This window comes from Vidua chalybeata, chromosome 6 (genome assembly GCF_026979565.1).
Source record: "Vidua chalybeata isolate OUT-0048 chromosome 6, bVidCha1 merged haplotype, whole genome shotgun sequence".
Classification (NCBI taxonomy): domain Eukaryota; kingdom Metazoa; phylum Chordata; class Aves; order Passeriformes; family Viduidae; genus Vidua; species Vidua chalybeata.
In genome coordinates this window covers 36858200-36873691 of record NC_071535.1, presented here as the reverse complement: position 1 = coordinate 36873691, position 15492 = coordinate 36858200, and the positions used below count along the sequence as shown (strand labels likewise).

Sequence of the window (15492 nt, the reverse complement as noted above, 5' to 3'; positions counted from 1 at the left end):
TCTTTCAATTTCAAAGGGAACAGACACTGTTGGAATGGCTCAGTGTTGTACTTTCATCACTTCACTATGCTTCACTGTTACATTTTCATCACTTTGCTAGTTCATAGTTTTGTTTTTCAAGGTTATCTGCCTAACTGTAAGCCCAGAAATTATTTTAAACAATGAAATCCTTAGACTCCTTGGAGCATTCTCTAACAGGAGAGGATGACAAGTATGAGAGGAAATTACCCCTGCTAATTTCTGCTACTGCAGATAAACAAAATATTGTTTTCCTCAATTAACTACAATCTGCTCATGAAAAGCCAAAAAAAAAATCTGAAGAGGAAAATATGTGCCAAAGGCTAATCTCACATGTTTCTCTACTGTCCAGGAAAAATCACATATTTTAAGTTTCTTGATATGGTTCAGATCTAAGCAAAGAGAGTTCGAGTTTGTTATTACAGTGTGATCTGGAAAACAGATATTATCTAGTAAAAAAAAAAGGAAGAAAGTGGCCACTGGCTGTAATGTCATAGGTAACTGTTAACTTACCAGGTGCTTTGTATTCCCTGAAGGTGTCATTTACTAGAGGGAAAAATATCACAATAGGTGTTTCTGGGCTCTCTTTATCACCGACTATGTAGCATTCCTTCAGATGTGGAGTTTCCTGATCATCTGGCACCTTTGTAGGGAAAGGAATTCCCTGTTTCGCAAAGTATTTAGAGGCATCTTTCAGGGGCTTGTTGCCACAATAGGAAAACAAAACAAAACAAAACATCAGAACATATGGGAAGAACTTTGAATTTGACCAAAAATCTAATTTCACTGGGAATATTTGTGGGGCAAGGGATAGGTTCTGACAGATTATGGTACATATCCAATTTAGGCGTTGGTTGTTTATGTGTTTCACATTTGGCTATGAAAAAATTGCCTCTAAACAACTTTTTATTCCTAAAGAATTTGACATTCCTAAATGCAAACTGTTGTTGCATTTATTTGCATATCTGGTCTTCTACATCAAATCCTTCTATTGTTGCAGTTATATTGTCCTGAAGGTACATGTTTCCTTGTATAGGAATATATTTTCTATTTTCATTGAGAAATATTAGAAAATGTTTAAAGGCAATTAGCTTCATTCATTCTACTTCTGACTGCCTTCAAATCAGCTAAAACCACATACATGTAAAAAGGGGCAGGTACGGTTTACTAAATTATTACCTCCTGATAACATTTGTACTGTTCCGTAAAGATACGTGAGCCCCAGTTAACAGTAAACTGTTAACTTATCAACACTTCCCAGATATTGGGGAAAACCAAAAGTTTCTATGAGTAGAGGATCAGCCATTCTGGGAACTCAGTGATGAAACAGAAGTCAGTGAAGAGCAATGTGCAAGACTCACCCCTGTCTGTGAGCCTGAGCTGTAGTTGAAATGCAAAATGACATCCACTTTCCTTTCTGGCCTCATAAGGGGTGGGTAACTGGTAGCAAAGGCAAACGCAGTATCAATCAGGATGAGGTAGTCTGTTGCTGTTGTCAGGTGGTTGGGCTGGGAGTCCAGCTCACAGTCTAGGAAATAAGCATGTTTTTTCAGAGAAGGCCCAATGCAAGGGAAGGGCTGAGGAAAGTCTATTGTTGACAAAAAAGGCCTTCTACTTTTCTTGGGTCCTAGACCTGCCTACATAGCTGATGACTGCAGTTCAGTAATTTCTCAGTTCCTCATATGGCTTCCTCTTTTCACTCTTTACTCTGCAATTTCTTTGGCTTTCCTCTGACTAAAAAGGATTAACTTGGGGCCCAAGAGAATAGACTTAATTCATCTTGTGTGTGACTCTGATCAGGTTGGTGTGGGTTTTTTTTCCTTCTTTTTTTTTTTCTTTTCTGTTAATATGAAACAAATTAAAGTGGCACCTTGCTCTCTCAACACAGTAAAAAGACTAAATATGTTGGGTGCCTTGCTCACTATGAGAAGCGGCACAAAGCTACAATTTTACATGGAATATCTAGTGCCAGACTGAACAAAAAAATCCCTACCTGGATGATGGGGAATACTGTTACAAAGATTATATCTTACTTAGAAGGAAAAATGTAACAGGAAACAAAGCTTCCTGCCACATCCCTTGAGCATGGGTGTCTTGGGATTCTTCTCACCTATCAGTTGTGAGACTTTATGAATTTTTTAAAATAACTTATTTTGAAGCCTCTCCTGCTACCTAATTTTAGTTTTCAGTGACAAGCAGCTTCAAATACTGTCAGAACAAAACAAAAAAGCAGCTTGATAACTTTTTAAGGATTGTTTCTTTTTCACGAGGATGGTTTAAACTATAACTCAAAGCAGGGTGTTGTTACCATACCTTTCCACTTGGAAAACTTGCTCTCTAGATAGTTGTTGTTTATCTGGAGGCCTTTCAGGAAGTTATGGATTTCTGAGGCTGCTGGACGTAACATTGCAACATCTCGGAATATTTCTGAAAAGCTGTCAGGAGGACAAACCACTCGAGTATCCAGCTCATTTGGTCTTGTAGGGAATATGGCTTCATCATCTGCTGAAGAAAGAGTAACAGATTATATATGTAGTTCCACTGTTGAAGTCAATCTATGCAGTCATCGTTTGGTTTAATATCTTTGGAAAACTTGGACTTCTTTATCTTTTTACTTCCAGGATTTTCACAAATCTCATTGTTTTTTTAGCTAAGCTTTGAAAAATCCCTTTCTTCTTCTCACTTCACAGTGATAAATGCTTTATTTGTACTGCAAAAGACTCCACCTCACCTACTAGAAATTTCTTTGCTTTGCTATGATTTTATCCATTAAATATCTTGCACTTAACTTTGTCTTCCTTTGTTACTCCATTTTCTCTCTGCCACATTTTCTGTCTCAGACACATAAAAGGCCAAACAATAACAATCTCTCAGCCACACAAACATGATTAATGTTCCTCACTATCAAACACAGAATCCTTGATTTAACAACCAGAAATGACTCCCTTACAAGTACTAGAAGATAAAATAAGTAAGCCTTTTTGAAATACTTCTCTTCCTTGTCATCTTTTCTTTGTAATGTGTTTGTCTTGTGTATTTGTCCTTGAAATCTGACTCTGCAGATATTTCTTAATTTTGTATCATGTTTTGCAAATCTCATCCTTATGCTAGTTTGGAATTACTTCCGTTTTGTAGAATTCAGAGATGCAAGGATGTTGTTTGCTCTCATTTCTCTGATGGCCAACTTCTGAGAGAGGAGCTGGAAGGTTGTGGAATGCTATGTGAGCATCTTCCATCTATAGGGATATTTTCCTCTAGTTGTACCCTGGTGCTGAGAAAACATCTCATAAGAGGGCCATTGTCTCTTTTATTTTTCTGTGATGGATCCTGTGGGTACTTTTCACTACATCTGAAATAATTGCTATATGTAATACATGGCATGACTTTCCTTCTGGTTTGCATGTGGATAATAGAAATTCCTGAAGAGAATGTTCTAAAAGAGCTTTGAAAAATTCAGTAAGACAGTAGCAGCACAGAGAGGAAAAAAAAGATAAAACAAAAGAATAACCCACCTATGTCACTAATTTTGTCTCGTGTCCATTTGTGCCAGAAGTCTTCTGAATTAACAGATATATACCAAGCATCCATGAGATTCAAGGAAAATACACTGCTCCAGATCCCTGTGGCATAGGATGTATTTGACAGAAAATAAATAAGGTGCAAAGAAATTTGATATAAACCTTTCAAATAACTGTGTCACTGGACACTTCAGGGAACAGGGGCAGAAATGTCCCTGCATCATTCTAGAGAAGGTAGGAAGAAAGTGCCAAGGTGTAGAAAGGGGGTGGTGACCTGAGAGCATTTCTGATCACAGAAGGGAAGACCTTTGTCCTTACCAGAAACTGCAGCCAGGGACAGAGAGATTCTAAGTTGCTTCCTTACGCCTCACCATTAGCTGTAGTGAAATCTCCACACAAGCAAAAAGTTTCAGCTTCTAAAAAAAAACCCTGAAACTTCCTTTTTCCTTTATGCAGTTGGTGGAAGTAGAAAGAAAATGAGGCAAGAGATTGCTTTCGCAAAGGGAAGAAAGATTTCCTTACTGCTTTCACTTTTTTATGCAAGAGGGAAAAAAAGATAAATATTACGACTATTTGCACTCTGAAATGAAAATTTTATCTTAAGAATTAATCAGGGCTAGATGTGGCAGGAACTTTGTAGATAGGTGCGTTTTAGAGACTCAGGCTGCAGAAGAAACTGATGATTTAACTTAGCAGCAATGATGCACAACTTTTGTTGCTGACAAATACATACAAGTATTGTGAAGGTCTCATGTCAGTAAGCATAACTACAGATTAAATCAATAAATCTGTTAAGATGAATAAGATCACAGAGAAAATGAAAAATCATGCAGATTGTGACCTGTTATCAGTTCTGGTATTTTACCATATCTGCTATTTATATCTGTTATTTATCTGCTCCTGGCAGATAAAAACACACTAACTGTTTAATTTCAGAAGAGAGGTTTGTGCAGCAGCAGATTACATTATACTACTTTTTCCCAGAACAACAAATCACCTTCCAAAAAGCAGATTCTGGATTCTGGGACTTTCTTCATCAGGCGACCCATGAAGAACTCGCTGCCAAAATCTTCTGCAGGAATGAAGGCACCATATTTTGGGAATCCTACCTCATAAGGGGTGAATTCCACCCATTCTAAAAGAAAAGGCATAAGAGAGACTAATTACAGAGACATAATTATTTGAATAAAACATGATATTGGCCAGGTTAAGGCAGACTGGTTTCTAATTAATGCCCTTTGCAAGCAGGCATTTATTTACTGTACATTTCACAGTGGTGAACATGCAGAATAAATTGTCCTCTTACATCTATATGTCTCTAGAAACTTTTTTACAGTTTCTACAGAAGTGCATAATGTCTTCTATTGTCCTGCTTTTGATCCTGGATACTGAATTATACTAAGGTCTTCCAAATATTAACTATTACATTTCTCCTCTGAGGTGGATTAGCCTGTCAGAGTATTTGTGCATTGAACTGATATCCTTATTGAATCCTAAATTGACCCCAATTGGGATTAAATGTTGAATGCAATTCTGGAGTATTGTTACCTCTAAAATCCTGGTCGCTGATTTTATCCTTCACATTGAGAGAGAGGTAGATGGGCAGGGGGTTTTGACCCTGATTTAGTCCCTGCTGCTGGTCTGTGAGCTTATGGCAGTCCTCCTGTTTTGAAGAATGACAGTAGCTGTGGACAACTGGATGACACAAAGAGCCTCCCACTTCATCTAAACTTGGGTTCTGACAATGAAGTGCATATATGACTCCAACTAGGATGCTCCCCAGTTGCTTAGTTCAGAAAGGTGCTGTCAAGCCTATCCCTGCCCCTCCCCTGCCCCAACGCTTCAGCACACAAATAATCCTAAATTCATATGTTGAAAGAATATGGTAAGAAGAAAATGCTGTTACCCACACTTTTTATTTCAGAAGAATGTCTGGGAATGTTTGAAAAGCACTCTTGACAGGAAATATTTCATTATGAAAGAGTAAACCCCTCTCTGACACCTTTTCCTCAGACCAATGACAGAGACAAGGCTCATGCAGTTAGTGTTCAGCAAGCCTTAGCCCTTCTGCTGCCGAGCTCAGGCAGGGTGGAAAGGGCGGGATGGTTTGGGAGCAGAACCAAGATTTCTGAGTGTGCTTCTACAAGCAGAGCTGCAGGTGCTCCCCCTCAGTAGAGCAGCCCGTGGAAGGATGGCTGTGCCACCAATGCCACCAGGCTTCCCTTGGGCTATTGTTGGTCAGGGGACAGGGCTGTGGGGACACTCACAGCTCCCTGCTGAACACAATCCCAGGGAGTCTCTACCACTGTGCTATGACCAGGCAGTAGAAATGTGCATGTGTGTGGAGTTAATCATATTACAGGGGGAATGTTTTCTCATTCTAAAGTATAAATGGCCTAGTGGGAAAGAAATATTCATGAAGATTAAAATAGAGCCTGAACATGGCTCTTGACAGAAATGTTTGCAGGGTGATGTTTTATTAACAGCTCAGAGATACTGTCTTTGGGCTTATGATTTTCCTTTGCCTTGCCTTATTGTGCAGCTCTTTTAAAAGAACAGCAGGATTTTCATTCAGATATTTACATGTGAATTCAGAAAATCACAGAATGATTGGGGCTGGAATGGCCCTTAAAAGTTACTTAGTTCCAATCCTACTGCCGTAGGCAGGGACACCTTCCACAAGACCAGGTTTGTACCCATCCAATCTGGTGTTAAAGATCTCCAGGGACAGGGGGTCCACAACCTCTCTGGGAACCTGTTCCAGTGCCTCACTACCCTCATAGTGAAGAATTCTTCCTAATACCTAATCTAAACCTACCCTCCTTGATCTTAAGGCCATTTCTCCCTTGTTCTACCACTACATGCCCTTGTGAATAGTCCCTCTCCAACCTTCTTGTAAGTCCCTTTTAGATTCTGTGAGGAATAAATTAAAATATGTTCATAGTGTAAGTTTCCTGTTATTTCTTTTCATTCCCATTCTTTCTGTACCAGAGGAGGTACCTTCTGTGAGGTTAAGATCTGTATAATACAGCTAACAAACATAATGAATGCCAAGGCACATGCTTTAAGCATCTATATGAAAAACAAACAAACAAACAAGCAAAAAGCCTATTTTGCATAAGGGTGATCAAACATTGGCATGTCTTGCCCAGAGAATTTGTGGAGTCTTCAACTGTGGAGATATTCAAAGCCCATAGTTCAGGGTAGCTGGCCCTTCCTAATCCTGCTTGGACAAGATGAACTCCAGAGGTCCCTTCCAATCTCAAGTAGTTTTCGATTTACTGTCTTTCCTCACTGCTGTGTTCACTAGATATTCAAATCTGAAGAGAAAGGTGCTGTTATTGTACCTTATCATGTAACATGGTTTCAATGATGAGTCCCCACAGATCTGTGAAACACAGCTGATGTCCTTCCTGTTTCCTCTGGTGCAACTCTTCCAAATAGTATTTCAGACGATCAGGGGCAAAACAAGTAACAAACTTATTTTTAAGTACATGCTTTCGGACATCGTTGAGGGTTTCCTTGAGATCCTTTTGGGACCAGTCAGGATCTTCATACAAGTTTGACATGGTCCTAAAAAAACAAACAAACAAACAAACAAAAAAAAACCCACAAGGAAAAGTGTGAGCTCTGAAGCACAGTTTTGGGAAGTTATGGAGGCTTGCGTATTATGTCTTCATTTATATGAAAAAACATCATGTGTTTGATACTATCCACATATTTAATTAATTGCAAATGTGGTAAAATACCCACTGAAAGAAACAACAACAAAAAAGCCACAGCAGAAAAAGAAAGCCTTTTCTTGATAGTCAAGCTCATATAGCTCAATATCACTCCTTGATGTCAATTATGAAAAATTCCTATGTTCTTATCTTGGTCTTACCATGTTGTTCCAGATAGACCAGTGATATATGAGACACAGTCCAAGACATTCATTTCCTGCACACTGAGGAGGTGAGCATACAGGGCTGTCAGAGCTCTGGTTCCACCTCCCGTTGTCATGATTGCCACCACAGGTACCTGTTCAATCCCAAAATACACATGTTTATTGACAGATCTGAGAAGGGACAGAAACATCCCTGATTAGAAGGAGAAATTTACAACACTGCTAAAGTAGTGAAAACATGCCACCAGTCCAATGTGAAGGAAAACCTGAATTAATAATGAGGCATGTAAGGAGTAAGAAATACTTCATATTTTCTTCTGTCAAGCAGCTCTGCAATAGAACATGAAATCCATTATCACATTATTAGTGCTCTGTTTGAAAACCATTACACAGAGCAGCAAAAAATTAAAGTGGTACCTTCTTTCATCTGAATTAGATTATTATCAGACCAGAATATATCAGTGGTGTCTCACTGTTTCCATGTGAACAATAATCATTTCTCTTTTCCTGAAGTTTGCTGAAATTACTGAACTTATTCCACAGGCCATACTAGAAATGTCATGACTGATGGATTTAAGAGCACAGGCAGTTCAGAACCCCTGAAACCAGAAGCTGGTGACACCATTCCTTTTTAAAGCTTTTGGAGGGACAGAGAAACCATGCTCACTCCACCTACCACATATGTATATACAGTACTAGATATGCAAGTGAGCTGCAATTACTTGCTTCCGTGATCATACAGAAATCCAAGGACTGGCAGTCTTAGAAACAGAATTAATTCATAAACACGAATTGGCTTCGTTAACAGTAAAGATTGCTCTGTGCATTGGAGTGAATTAATGTCACGTACAAATCAGAAGAATATAGAGAGATTGTATGTTCTGCAGGGAAGTATGGGCTCTACCTCTGAGGGGACTGGAATGACCCATGGCTTAGTGCTGGCATTGAAAGGCAAAGTCTTGTGTCTGAAAGGTCCAGCTGTGCAAGAAAAGCTGAACTCAGTTTAGGTCAAAACAAGAAAAATTTATCATGTCTGCATTTGAGTTTAGGCTTCACACTCCAGTCATTGGTCATTAATTAAAAAGAAGAGAAACCTGATTTTCCCCTGCCTTAAAATATCTGTTATCAATCCTGTTTGCTGAGCAAGAACATGCTGAGCAGATGAAATCAGACTGGCAGTGTGCTATGTTCACACAACAGGAACCTAAATGGTGGCACAAAGGATACACAAAATAAAATCCAGTTTTAACCATGAGGGAATGAAGTGCTGAATCCACAGTTCAGATCTGGTCAAAAAGAAACTTTGGCCTTGGTTCTGAGGGCACCAAGCCCTTCTCTACATTGTGGGGCAGACTGCTACTGAACACAAGGCTAGATTGCCTAGTTTCAGGGCTACAGGCTTTTTATTCATGTTTATGATGAGTACTCATTTCTTCCCTAGAACAGAGAAAATAAGTCAGCCACTGAGAAAAGAACTCAGCTGTAGCCTGTACATGAAAATACAGGGTTTCCAAACAAATGTGCCCATCAATACTATGTTTTGACACTTATCTGTGCAGAAAGCAGAGAATAATTATGTCTCAGATACCTCATCATCCTGCAAATCCTCCTCCAGGTGGAGAATGTCCTTCAAAGCAGCTGCAACCACCTTCTTCCTCTTGTGAATGAAATCCTGTTCCTGGGCACACAGATCAAAACCCAGGCGTACGTCTAGGTCTTCCTGGCTGGAGCAAGGATTATACATCACATTTGTAGCCTAAGCCAGCATTTAAATTGCTTTACTTCATAAATAGACATGCCTTCACTACCAGGTCTATTTAAAGCAAAGGAGGAAGATATTAAATTTTCTGGTTTTTTTCTTGGAGAAAAACAGTCCATCTGCCTTTGAAATGAAAAGATTTTCTTTTTTTTTCTCCCTGACAAAGATGCCTGGAATTAAATATAGCTACAAATAATAGCCGTTCCTTTTCAGACATAAATCCAGAAGCCTGCAGAGGGCAGTGTTTCAAAGGTGGCTTTTAAAAGTTGTGCGAACTTCCACTGATATCTGTGAAACGTTCTACTGAAGTTGTATATTTACATGATCAGATGTTCTTTTGGTACTTATAAGCACTACATTTGTGGTTTGAAAGCTGCTATGAAAATCTTGCATAGGCTTCTAAGGAAGAAGTTTTTAAATGACAGCTGTAAACTGCATTTATATTTCATAGCATATTTACTGAAAATAAACAGCATGATGGAAAAAGCATCTGCTTTTCTGGAAGTTCTCTTCTGTTACAATATGGAACATAATGTAACATATCCATCTTATAAATTTTACTAAGGCCTGAACAATATTCCAAAACACACAGTGTGTTTCCTTGGTTTAGAAATAAGCAATCACTTCACTGAATTTATTTGCACTTATGTCTTTGAGTAGACATCAAAACAATAAATACAGGTACATTTATTATTTCAAATTTGTTTCACATCTTAGAGTACATGTATGTATACCATATACCTATATGTATACCATACACAGTATGAATAGAAAATTGGTGTGTTCTTTATAAGACCTTTTCTTAACTCCCAGTCCCATTATAAAAACTCCATTGCTGCAAATCTTTGCATTCTGTATTGAGTATATTTTATTTTATAGTCTGAAATGAGGATGGACCAGCATTCAGGACAAAGGCAGTAACAAAGGGATTGGAACTTGATTTACAACTATCTAAATCGAAAGAACCAAGGGGAAAACCACAGGTGTCTTACCATTTTTTCACCTTCAGAAGCAAATCAAATTTTCTGTGCTGAAAATTGAAAAGGTAAAATGATGAATATTGATATTTTGTTTAAAATAGTCCCTTTCCCTCACTCAGACTGAGACTTAGATCTTTTGGGTCATCATTACACCTACAAAACTCTGAATCTCAAATAACTGAGATCTCTTCTCAGTATTTCAATAGTAACCAGAGATGTGCACTGATTTAATAGATAAGACTTTAGTACACTGTCATCTGTAGGCCACATGTTATCTCTCTCATAAAACTCAGTGTAGCTTGCCTGGTACTAGTTAGCTACACAAATAAATACCAGAAGAGCTGCTACAGCTCACCTCCCTGGAAGGATCCCCCACTGAAGATGGGTGTTGAAACCAGAGCTTCTCACATAACAATGTCAGATACAGGGGGAAGCCCGAGAGGCTGAGCACCCCATGCTTGTGGCTCGGGTTTGCTTCCTGGGGCAGTGTGCCTGGCTGCAGCCTTACCACTCTGTCCCAGTGGCACCCAGTCACCTCCAGGACCATGAGCAACAGCTTAGATATTTTTCTTCTTCCTCCTTTTCCCATGGATTTCCCATTTTATTTTGCTCCAAATAATTCACTTCACTATGCATTGCCCTAGGTTGGAGGGAGGTTAGAAAACAACTGTCTCTGTAAAAAGAGAAGTGGCCCTTGGCTTCTGCTTCATGCAAATCAGAAAGAATTTTAAAAAGCTTGCAAAGGTTTCCCCACGGCCAGCAGACACTCACCTCACCAACTACTTCCCGCTCAGAGGGGAGCGACTTCAGAGGGATTGTCAAGGGGACACTTCTCCTTGGTCCACATGACATGCAAGCACACTGAAAAGGAACATGGAGTGCTTTTTGGTTAGAATAGAAATGTTCTCCTCTTGCTCCCTCCTCATACATAAATGTCAGGTCACAGAACTGTCTGTGTTGTCTACCATGTTCTGGGGTAACGTACAAAGGTGGGAAGCCTCCTCTTCTTTCTGAGTGCAACATCCAGGGAGGGTTGCTTGTATCTGGCATAGTGGAAGAAAGTGGGATCTGGGAGAGGGGAGTGGGAGTCACAGCCCACTGAAACTGTCTGAGTTTCTTCAAAGGATCCTCTCACTGTAAATGTTAGCTCATTCTCTAAAACAATGAGATAAAATACATACACAAAATTACTTATAATTGTAAAAAAAAGAGAGAGAGGAAAAAAAGAAGCAAAAGGTAGCTTTGAACAAATTCCTTCTCCTCTTCCTTTGTATTTAGAAAACTATCTTCTAAAAGTGATCCAAACCCCAAACATTTCAGGTGATTGTATCATTATAATGTGCTGAGCAAGAAGTCAGATGGGAACGTGACACGGATGGAACTGAATTTTAGATGGCTGCTTTTCTGTTGCAGTTTCATCATGACACAGTGAATACAAACAGGTACTTTGCATGGTAAATCATCCTCACCCCAGGCCAAATAATGAGCTGAAGAAGTTCTCAGTCCCCTAAAATAAGATCTGACTATTATGAGCAGCAGATGACCCTATTTATATGAATAGTTCAGCTAATCCTGCCAGTGTGCATTATGCATGCTCTGAGATTGCCTACCAGATCCAGCCCCTCAGGGGATGTGGGCAGAGGAGCTTCTAGATTCTGAATCTTGACCAGGGTCAGGCAGGAGCCAGCTGCTGAGTGGCTAACCCCTGCAAAAAATGAGGTGTTTCTGTGCACATGCATAAGTTGAAGTGACAGAGATCTTGAGCAAAGTTAATGCTATAATATATACCTGAGGAATTAAGCTTCTTCAGGGTTTAGCAGTACTGCAGCAGAGGTTTGCAGAATCTCAACTGGGGTTTTAGATACCTTCTGTATAATCATCTGATTCTAGTTGTTTCTAGTCTGGCACAAGTCTCCCCATGAAGTCAGAACCCTGAGCCTATACCTGCTGCAGGACTGGTGGCATTCCCTACAGCAAATTTAGTACAAATTTTGTACAAATCACCTTAAATGATCAATTAAAGCCTTAGTATTTTGCTGATGCAATGTCCAGGGCTTGTTAGAGACAGTAATATCACCAATATTTATTTTAAGAAGTAATAATCTTACCTGAGAAACGCTTCTTTTGCCTCCTGCTGTCCAAGTGAACTTCCAAACAGGCTTCTTCACGACACTACGGTAGGTGTGATGAGGACAGAGAATTAGGTAACTCATCCAGCCATCTCACCACCAGTGCTGGTAGATGTTGAAAGGATCATTGTAGGAAAGGTTATTGTTTGAATGGGGGGTGCAGCTGTGTTGGACACTTTTGCCAAACACAGTGAATGTGAGAATTACGTTATTTATACATGGGAAGATGGTGCTATGCTAAACACTCTGAAAATTGTCATTTTCAATGGATGCAGACAAAATAAGGGAAAATTATAATAGTCTGAAGGCTCGCTAAGACCATCCTATTCTCTTTAAAGATAAAGCTCCTAAGAGAAAGTATCACTAAAGAATGAAGACTTGCAATGTTTCCCTCACTGACATTATAGTCAGCTGTAGTAAGAAATGATGTGGGAAAGAACACAAAAAAAAAAAAAAAAAAAGCAAAACATTATTTTACCACTATTGCCCCATTTGTGATGATGGTTTCAGAAGAACCCTGGCTGGAAAATAAGAACAAATAATATATATTTATAAACAATACATTCTGGATACTGTCCTGAATAGGACACATTATTCTCTCTAAATTTTTTATTACTATTATGTTCTTTGCTCCCTCTCATTATTTCTGTAAGTATACTCCCTTGACACTAGATGCCACATAATGACCCAGCAGAAATTATTAAATTGCTGTAGGGCACCTGGAAAGTCCTTGCAACAGCCTTAGTAGCACAAGCACGACACAAGCTGGTTAGCAACATTCTCCTCAGCCATGACTTTCCCAGAGAACACTGTCCAGTAAAAGTGCAGACTTACTGCAGTGGGGTTTGCCAGCCAACTGTGAACTATGTAAGTCAAAAATCTTAAGAGAAAGTCACAGAATTAAAAATTCTCAACTCTTTTCCACATTTTCCATTTCATATAATGATTTTTTAATGCACATGTTAAGTCTGGAAAAACTTGTCTCTGCCTGTTAAGGTGGTACTGGATCTAGAAAAGGTTTCCCTGCACTAATGCATAACTCCAAGCTACCAATAGTAATGGGGTTTTACTCACATGGTCTCCAATACAAACTCAACTTCCAGCTCCTCCTTCCCCTGAAAATAAAAAATATAGATGCTGTCTCAAGTAGCACGTGCAGAGGTTTTCAAAGTGACCTTAATTTTTGCAAGCACCGTGTCCTTTACATTTAATAAGTAAAAATATTCTGTTTTGTACTTGCTATTATCAGCATTAAAGGACAGAGGCAGCTTTTTCTTCCCCAAGGAATTCAATTGTACTTGAAGAACAAAGGGTGTTCAGTGCTTATAAATCTCCCTAACAAACCTATTTCACACTTTCTTCTCTGCCAGCTTCCATGTGCTGAACATGATATGCTAAGGCTTAGTGTTTAGGAAAATATTGTGGAAACAGGCCATTTCCCTGTGCTTGCATTGTTTTGGTTTTTATAGTCTTTGTGAGGATTAGATAAAGTGTTATTTTCTATCAGATTATTGAAAGTGCAAAGCTTCCCTAAAATTGCATCTACTCTGGGGGTTGCAAATTTGGCTGTGACCTGTGCCAAAGGAAACCAACAGGAATTTGAGAAGGCCATCTACTTTGTCACTAATGTGCAGTTTTCAGGATGTTAATAAATTTTGCTAAATCTTTACCACCAAGCTGCTCCTGGAGGTAAAACCAGAAGAGAGAGTACATCTCTTTAACAGAGGGGAGAGAATGGACATCAAGCTGTACTAAATGTCTCACCAAGTTCTTACCTCTGGGGTTAGTGGGAATGCTGTAAGAACTCTTTCCCCAAGGGGGATTTTAGCTACATCAAAAAGCACAATTGCACGGTCATCATCATGAATGATGTCATCATCAGAAACAGTAATTTCCAGAACATTCTAGGAAAAGAAATAAAAAATATCTAATTCACTAGCATGTATGACATAAAAGAAATATGACATTCTGCAGCTCTTCCAGGCTTAGCATCTGCTTTACAGAGAGGAAATAGAAAATAATTGATGAAAAACTGTGAGAAGGAAGAGCAAGAAAGCAAGTATAAAGAACCAGGTCTTAGTCTTATCAATTAAAGCTGAACTGACATCTCTTTTGGGTCAGCTGTTATGCTTTTAAGTAGATCTCATAAAAAATGCAATCTTCTAGGGAGGAATATGGATTACCAAAAGTCCTATATTGCTTCATATCGGCAGGGGCAATAGAGATTAGTTCATATCAATGATCACCCTTCTAGGTGCTTGGACATTCTGCTTTCAGCCACCTGTTCACAGGTATTTGAGTGTAGTTCAATTATCAGCAGCAAACTGAGTAAAAATTTTAATCATACTAGAATTTGGCATCATCTCCTGCCATTACTTCATGTCTTTTCAGAAAAAGATGTGGTTTTCTGTTGCAGTGTAATTTTATATTTTCATTTCAGTTTCTCTGTATTGTCACTGTCAGGGGTCCCATCAGCCTTCCCCGAGGAGGTCAGACTCTCATTACCCATACGTAAATAACAACAACTATCTGTTAGGAGTAAATTGTATTCCAGCAAAGCCAGAATTGCTTTGCTTCAGCTTGTGTGGGGAATTTTAAGTAAACTCAGAAATGCACTAGAAGATATTTCTACTTTAGGGGTTTTGGGCTAAACTGAGAGACAGTGCGCAGAGAGAGGTTTTGGGTTGTTTACCTTGACTTTTCTCTGTATCCGGAAGTAGAAAGTTTCATTCCACACAGGATTTCTGCAGTTTTTGATGGTTTTGGTGTGGAATATTTCATCTGAAGCTGTTGGCAACCAGAGCCTCACATAGCAATCGGATTGGCTTACTGTAGAAACATAAGCACAAACTATCAGGCAGAGGAGGCACGATACAAGCAGTGGAGACACTGAAGCTTAAACATGGGTGAGAGATGGTCAGTTCTTTCTGATAAACATTGGCCAAACCAGTAAGATAGAAATCAGACAGCTGCATAAAATTAATTTGCTCATCTCAACACTATTTTTTTTAAGCAGCATATTCAAACAATTATGCATAATCTTATGCATTCAAAGAAAAAATACAATCCTAGGCAGCAAATAGAACAGTGTGAATATTCAGAAGTCTTGTATTGTTCCATATTAAGAAAATTTGGCAGGCGAAACTGTGACAGAGGCAGCAGAGCATTAACTTCAGACCCTGAGAGGGATTGCACACAAATT

The 15492-nt window shown here is 39.0% G+C and overlaps 1 protein-coding gene across 1 annotated transcript in view; it reads right to left on the bottom strand.

The window, feature by feature from the left end:
• LOC128789681 (cytosolic phospholipase A2 epsilon-like) overlaps positions 1 to 15492 on the bottom strand; it is a 33073-nt gene that overhangs the window by 2282 nt on the left and 15299 nt on the right. The window contains exons 5-21 of the mRNA XM_053945850.1: positions 14983 to 15119; positions 14066 to 14194; positions 13365 to 13405; positions 12769 to 12811; positions 12270 to 12333; positions 11147 to 11316; positions 10933 to 11022; positions 10174 to 10211; positions 9011 to 9146; positions 7420 to 7556; positions 6884 to 7109; positions 5085 to 5199; positions 4534 to 4671; positions 3531 to 3638; positions 2332 to 2520; positions 1380 to 1546; positions 532 to 718 (exon numbers count right to left, since the gene is read on the bottom strand). Coding sequence (XP_053801825.1) covers positions 532 to 718; positions 1380 to 1546; positions 2332 to 2520; positions 3531 to 3638; positions 4534 to 4671; positions 5085 to 5199; positions 6884 to 7109; positions 7420 to 7556; positions 9011 to 9146; positions 10174 to 10211; positions 10933 to 11022; positions 11147 to 11316; positions 12270 to 12333; positions 12769 to 12811; positions 13365 to 13405; positions 14066 to 14194; positions 14983 to 15119 — 2115 coding nt within the window. The remainder of the gene's footprint in view (positions 1 to 531; positions 719 to 1379; positions 1547 to 2331; positions 2521 to 3530; positions 3639 to 4533; positions 4672 to 5084; positions 5200 to 6883; positions 7110 to 7419; positions 7557 to 9010; positions 9147 to 10173; positions 10212 to 10932; positions 11023 to 11146; positions 11317 to 12269; positions 12334 to 12768; positions 12812 to 13364; positions 13406 to 14065; positions 14195 to 14982; positions 15120 to 15492) is intronic.